This window comes from Agrilus planipennis, unplaced genomic scaffold (assembly GCF_000699045.2).
Source record: "Agrilus planipennis isolate EAB-ADULT unplaced genomic scaffold, Apla_2.0 scaffold29, whole genome shotgun sequence".
In the NCBI taxonomy this organism is placed as follows: domain Eukaryota; kingdom Metazoa; phylum Arthropoda; class Insecta; order Coleoptera; family Buprestidae; genus Agrilus; species Agrilus planipennis.
The window spans coordinates 1776143-1783986 of NW_020442462.1; the positions used below are offsets into that span (position 1 = coordinate 1776143).

Genomic DNA, 7844 nt, shown 5'->3' on the forward strand with positions numbered 1-7844 from the left:
TGCGCAATTAGAGTTACAAATCGATGTATGTAGTTAAATAAAATATTGTGAAATAAAATTCTCGGTAATCTGTAATAAATTATTGTTGTTTTTAATCTGATGATTAGGACAAGAACTATTGGTACATAACAATTCAAGTACTAAACCCCTTTATTTAAACTATTAGAGTAACACGAAATCGTTTGATTAATTGTTAATGTTCTGTGAAGGTGTAATTATGCGATACGCATATATGAACATGAATGATTATATCTATTATCGTCAAGTAGCTAATTCAAACTGAAGAGGCTCTTAAAATTATTAAACTTAATTAATAAACACAGTTGTTGAAAAAATTGCAAATTCTTTTAAGAGACGTAAATAAATAAAAATTTCGCTTAAAGAAAAACTGAAAATACAGGTGAAAAAGTTAATAACACAGTTGCTTATAGTGATCTTCACTGCATCTGTATTGTTTTTATTATGTTTCCATATATCTAATAAAAAACTGTTCAAATAAAGTCTTAATCTATACTAATAAAATGACATTTCGTACTACTTATAAATAAATTTAGGGCTTAACTTTCGCCTTCTGGATATAGGGACGTACTTTAGGAATAGAAAAAAGAAATATAGTTTATATAAAGAGCAACAGGTAGTTGTAAAACTTAATATTTCTTTAGCATGCTTTGATTTCCGAAAGATATAGCAGTATTAGTATCTAGCATTTAAAGAGAAGGAAAACAGAGCGCATTGCGAAAGTCACTAAGAAACAGGCAAGATAGGTTGGTAGGTCGCCTTCTCAGATATGAAAGACTAATTAGAAATATATTAGAAGCATAAACAGGACTTAAGACAGGTAGAGGAAAACATTGTTCATATTACTGTTCGCAAATAATTAGTAAGAGATGCTCCTGGTTGTTCTAATTTTTAAGAAATGCGAAGATTGGGTCAAGACTTACTCACTAATTATTCATCAACTTCTTGGACCTAAAATAGCCGAAAATTTGAACAGAGGTTTCCTTTATGGTGTGTACAATGAGTAACCAAAGATATTTCGAACTTCAACCAACAGGGGGATGAAAACAGGTGTCATAATTTACGTGGAGCATTTTTCTTTGTGGTGAAATTTAATTACGTGAAACATGATCCTAATGCTTTTTGATATAATTAATCAAACACATATTTCGGAATCAAAAATGGTTATGACTAGTTTAAAATATACCCGAGTCAAAAAATTGGGACTCATTTTGTCCTCATTTGATCTCAATAGAATTTTTAGGGATATTTCAAACTACAAGACTCAAAAGTCTCATTTTATCCGCGGTTTTCCCGTATCAGGACAAAATGAGACTTTTGAGGAGTAAAGATTATTTAGGAAACCTCATTTTGTCTTCAAAAAGTCTCATTCTTTTCTTGTTGAGGTTAAATTGAGGACTATTGCCATAGGATTGCAGACATTGAGAATAAAATGAGACTTTTTAGAATCCAATGTGATGAGTCTTATGAAAACTTATTGAGGTATCTGAGATTAAAAACGTCTAAATGAGGAAAAAATGAGTCTAAATAGTTCATTTGAGGATAAAATGAGTCCCAATTTTTCGACTCGGGTAGGTAATCATCAAATTTGTAATTTTTTCTTTTTTTGTAAGTTCTTTCGAAGTTATTTCAAATTTTTTTTTTTGTGGAACTGATTAGAGTTATCGTTTCCATTTTGAACCGACGTTTTCAATGCTTTCTTAGATATTTAGTATATGTATGTGGTATCTACAGGTTGATCTCTTAACTCGTCCCTTTTCAAGGTGAAAAATGTTACGTTACGCAATAAAAAAGATATCCAAATAACCAAAATGACCCTGGTTTATTATTAAAAAACTTCTTCACCAAAAAGCATTTCAACATATATGTCAAGTATAAATAACGTGTTAAATACCCTCGTTATTATTAAAGTTCTCGTTTAAAAAATTGCTGCACGCTCAGGTTCATATTCTTGATTTATTTATTTTTAATTGGTCACAACATGTATATATATATTTATATATTTATATGTACAAGGAAAAATAAGGATATAATTCACATATGACTCATCGTTTTTATACGATACAATCAAAAAGTTTATGTTTATTCTGAGAATTACCAATGTAATTAATCTAACCTAATTAATTAGCTAAACATTTGCAGGTTTCCCCGGAAAACATGGAGACAGTTCGAGAAAAGCGAAGGAAATCGTAAACAGAACATGCCTCAAAATTATTATCACGCAGCGGATAATGCATACGATATTCTGTTATCACGATAATTAAATGCTGTATTGAAATTAGATTTTAATTAAACGGCTGCCTTCGATAAATTCGATTCAAGTAGGTACTTGACTGGCGAGATAGCCGAAAACTGCGGAAGATTAAAAGGAACGACTGGTCGAAGCCGAAACCATTCCGCCAACAATAAATATAAGCGGACATTTGAATTATTCCAAAGTGACAATCAGTTTTTCGAATAGTGAAAACACAATGATCGTGAATTACTTGAAGCACTGTCTCCACTGCTCGCTGCTGTTGGGGTTGGTATGCCTGTTCGAATACAACGCGAGGGGGTCCGAAGAAACGAAACCCTTCAACCCATGGATCAGGTATGGATACACTTGGACCATAATCCTGTATCTCCTGAAAGCCGTTACATTTATACCGATTCCCCAAGCGATATTCAACTTCGTCGGACTCATCATTTACAACGCTTTTCCAAGTAAGGTCTCTATCAAATCTTCCCCCGCGAACGCCCCTTTCGTTTGCTTCAGGGTAGTGACGCGTGGTAACTTCCCCGATCTAGTCAAATCGAACGTCCAACGTAACATGAAAACGTGTTTCGAAGTTGGCATGGAGAACTTCTCAATCGAAGTAGTCACTGACAAAGCAATCGAATTGAAGAAACAGCCGAAAGTACGCGAAATAGTCGTACCAACATCTTACAAAACGAAGAGTGGGGCCATGTACAAAGCACGAGCGCTTCAGTACTGTTTGGAAGACGAAATCAACGTATTGGAAGATAAAGATTGGATCGTGCACTTGGACGAAGAGACACTTTTGACGAAGGACTGCGTTAGAGGAATTCTTAATTTTGTTACTGATGGAAAACATGATTTTGGCCAGGGGGTTATTACATATGCCAATGAGGATGTTGTTAACTGGGTTACTACTTTGGCTGACAGCGCTAGAGTTGCCGACGATATGGGAAAATTGAGATTGACTTTGAAGATGTTCCATAAACCACTCTTCAGTTGGAAGGGATCATTTGTTGTTTCCAGGGTAATTATTTATTGTTTCCTTTTCAATTTATTTATTTAATAGATAGGTACATAAAACACAGGTTGATCGACCCTACCTGCACTTCATGAAAATTCATAGTAGGTAAAATTATCAATGATTTATTTTGTTAATAACTAAAAACCACATTAATATTGTATCGTCAAACTTCAGCTTGAATAGATGGTAAATGCCACATAAGACTTGCTAAATAAATAAAAATGTTAAAAGAGTTAAATTTTTAAATTTTAAAAAACGTTAGAACTTTTAAATCAAATTATACTTTAAATCATCAAAAGGTTTATCATTGATTGTCAGATTATATTTAATAGGTCAATTTAACAAACAGGGGCATTTCTCAATCCACAAATCTCTAATTTATTTCATATTTTGAAATGTTTAAAAATGCAATTTCCATTTATATTTGATACAATCTAAAAAACAGTCTATATCGTTTTACATTTTACTGAAATTATTTTTTATTTTGCAAGTAGATTAGAAGTGCGTGTTAATTGAACCAGTCTTAGGACTGACGACACTATGACGATGTAAACGTCCCTGAGTCGAGTTAGTTATGTTCAAGTTAGGGAAGTTAAGGAAAATATTTTTTTAGAAATTAAAATTGACAATGATATGAATTAATTTACCTAATCAATGTTGAGACATTTCAGTTAGTAACTTTTCTGACTCTTATTTTGTTTACAAGACATGCATTGCTGCGACTGATTTTTCAAAAAAAAAATTAACAGAAATTAGTATTAAATAATTTATAATGCAAATAAAATATAAAATTTATAAAAATATAAATACAAAACAATATGTATGCCAGAGAGACAAAACAATATTCATGATGAAATAGATTTCGAGTTAAGTAATGACCACTACGAAGTTTATGTTTTGTCCATTTTAAGCTGTTTCAAAATAATTCCAATTTATAAACCGTTTCATGACTATTTATGTATTGTATATATGTATGTACGCATTTCTTAAAAGTATACGTGCAAGTTTGCAAGTTCATTTAGAGGAAGAAAAAGGTTAAGTCACTTATCAGGCCTTTACGTTGTTTGTTTAAAATATTTTTGTTTATAGTACTTATTTGAATTTTTCCGGGACCCTTGTGTCGAAATTGCAAAAAATTTGAACTTTTGCACGTCTAAATATATTTTGTATATAGTAAGAATAGTTAAGGTTTCTCTGAACCTCTTGATTTCATGTTATCAGTAATGGGATTTTATATTCCATTTATTTTTGAAAAATACGCTGCATCATTTTTTTTTAATAAGGAACATGTAAGTTTGTAATTCGCATAGTGATGAGCAAACGCAAGATGCAATATAGTCCTGATTTTCGTCTTGCTTTTCGACAGTACGTCTTATTAATCTTGATCTTGATCTTAATATTGGTCTTGGCCTTGGTCTTGCGAGAGTAACGCTAGTTTCTGCAAAACAAATCGTAATAATTTCGATAGAAAAATTAATATTATATGTGTTCTGTTACTAACATTACAATTTCGGATCTGTCCTTACTATTGCGAAATTTAGGTTTCTTTTTTTATCATTATTCTTCAAGAAGAAAATCGTAAAAATGAATATAAAATTTAATTTTTGTTTAACTTTAGAACACCCCGTACATCTCGCAATACAGTTAAGCATTGACACTTTTAACACATTTTAAACATGATCAGTGTAAGTAGATGAGTTTTTCAATAATGGGGGTAGATAGGTAGGAGATCCCCTCCCTTGGCAAGCTTATTGCTCTGATAAGTCACAATATCGACACAATGTTTAAAAAACATAGAAACCAAACACACTAACTCACCCTAGACAAAAATTTTCAGTCTCTCTCCAGTCTCTCAGTCTTTCAGCGTCTCTAAGAGCGTCTCTCACAGTCTCTCAGTTATTGCCTAGATGTTTTTATGGATTTCTCGCAGTCTATGTATGAGAGACTCGAACGATAAAATTGTTAACTCAGAGATTCGAGTCTCTCGTTTAGAGATTCGAGTCTCTCGTTCAGAGATTCGAGTCTCTCGTTCAGAGATTCGAGTCTCTCGTTTAGAGATTCGAGTCTCTCGTTCAGAGACTGGATACGAAATGATGATCTCTCTATGAGCGACTCGAGTCTCTCGCTCAGAGACGCTAAACAGTTTTTTTGACAGTCTCTCGACAGTCTCTCTCAGCGACACCAGAGAGACTCGATGAGAGACGGAGACTCGAGTCTCGCTTTCAGAGAATCTGAGAAACTGAACATTTTTATCTCGGGTATATAAACTTACAGCTACTGAAACTGTACGACTCCCCTTGGGAAAAATTTCTCCTTACGCCCATGCTTATGTTAATCTTTTTGGATTTCTTTCAGAGCATTTTTCAAACTATGTTACGTTTAATTCTGTTTAGCAAAGGAACTGTTACAGTAAAATGCTGGAATTCTAGAACTAATGCAATTTGTTTACATTTCCTTATATAAAATTTTCATTGAGTTATTTCATTCTATTTTGTAACTGTATTAGAATTTGGGTAAGAATTTCGCTAATAGGTCTTGTGTATTTAATTTTTATTTAGACATGCAAGCATGTGTAAGTTTTGGTTTTGTTGTTGATCTTGCTAAATGTGCAAGACCAAGGCAAGACAACACAAAACTACAAGAACAAGACTATATTTGGTCAACACTAGAGGTTTGTAAATAACAATTAATAATGTTTATAGGCAAGAGCAGAAAAGACAGTATCATATGATAACGGTCCCGATGGTTCGATAGCCGAAGATTCTTATTTTGCTTTGAAAGCATACAATATGGGTTACACATTCGACTTCATCGAGGGTGAAATGTGGGAAAAATCGCCTTTCAGCATCCTGGACTTCACCAAACAGCGAAAAAGATGGTATCAAGGAGTGCTTCTGGTGGTCCATTCCAAAGAACTTCCATGGTCCAAACGAATTTTTCTCGCCTGTCAGGTGTACAACTACATCTTTCTGCCTCTTCTCACATCAAACATACTGTTCTCCAGCGTATACCCCGTACCGTATCCAGCATTCATAGACTACGTTTCGTCGTTTATAACGGCAGTGAGCGTCTACATGTTCATTTTCGGTGTGATCAAATCGGTGGATGTTAAGAGGGTAGGCCTCGTACGGTTCGCGGCGTGTTTATGTAGCATAGTTTTCGTCATACCGATCAATGTGCTCTTAGAAAACATTGCTTCCGTTTGGAGCATTATCGGTAAAAAGCATCAGTTCGACATAGTGGACAAAAAGATTAAATTAATGATTAACTAATTTCAAACCCATTACGACAAATTTCACGTACGTCAATTGTGGACTTATTCTTTCTCATCTGTACATATTCCCATTTGTGATTCTTTTATGTAATTTATGATATGTTTGTATTACTATCTATTAAACACAGAATATTTCATACATTGTTGTTTTATTGCTTATTTATACGTATTGTTTGTTTATCACAATAAAATGCATAATACTTAGACATCAATATCTCTTTTGATGTAACTTAACAGCTACAAAATTTTATTAAAACGTTGTTATACCTAATATGATAATCAGTACTAATTTTATAGGCATGAAGGCGAACGTTTAAACAAATTTTTAAGAATGATATTTGGTAAAAGAACACTTTTTGAAAACTTTCACTCAATTTTTATTAAATTCTTAACAAGTTTCGACCTGCAAGGCCATCTTCCGAAGAAGGATTGATGCTATTAATGCTATATTAATCCTTCTTTGGAAGATGGCCTTGTAGGTCGAAACTTGTTAAGAATTTAATAAAAATTAAGTGAAAGTTTTCAAAAAGTGTTTTTTTGCCAAATATCATCAATGATCAACTTTCATATAGTCGAGGCCAATTCTATCAATTTTCAAGTTTTTGATCAAGCTATAATTATATCTTGAGAAATTTGAAAAAAAATGTATATGTATTTGTAAACTTTTCAATGAATTCAACGTAATGTAGGTACTTACACTGTCGGAAAATCGCACTTTACAGTGGTAGGTATTTATTTTTTATTTAATAAGAAATTTGTATATAATTCTCAATCGCTATCATCAAACAGTTGACACATTCACTAATGCCTAATTTTTTGATAAACTTAATGGAACGTTTGACATTTTCTACAGTGAAAATACACCATTCATAAACAGGAAAATATTTTTTTTCTATTCACAGAATGTGCAATTTTTGCCAATTCTGATTTTTTCAAAATATGGTTTAGTGCTTTTGAATCTCTAGCTGAAGGGCTATCGTTACGAAGAGTACATACAGTATATCGCAGACTGAAAAATATTTTTTGAGTGGCAAAATAATCGTAAGGGCAGTTTTTATACAGGTAATTATCTGTTATTTACCCAGTTGGAGATTATAGTCAAACTGCTTTCATTATTACATTAGGTGCGTTTTCTTAAGTGCATTTCGATAGATATCTCGAAAAATGGATAACATGTTTTTAGTGGTTAATAAAAATCGCGAGCGCTTTTTAGTAGCATGGTTTATTTTAAGAATTAAATTTTAGAACTAATAAGCAATTGTTTTTAGTATTATTTATTTATATAAAATATA

General features: G+C 32.5%; 1 protein-coding gene across 3 annotated transcripts in view; it reads left to right on the top strand.

Moving 5' to 3' along the window:
- LOC108744465 (beta-1,4-mannosyltransferase egh-like) overlaps window positions 1–6691 on the top strand; it is a 21726-nt gene extending 15035 nt beyond the window's left edge. For 2 of the 3 annotated variants that reach the window (XM_018480249.1, XM_018480247.1), the window contains exons 2-3: window positions 2161–3281; window positions 5981–6691. In XM_018480249.1, the coding sequence (XP_018335751.1) occupies window positions 2490–3281; window positions 5981–6550 (1362 nt within the window). In that variant the 5' untranslated portion in view covers window positions 2161–2489 and the 3' untranslated portion in view covers window positions 6551–6691. Of the gene's footprint in view, window positions 1–2133; window positions 3282–5980 lie in introns of those variants that run through there. The other variant, XM_018480248.1, reaches the window with a different exon arrangement.
- Window positions 6692–7844: the final 1153 nt, after the last annotated feature.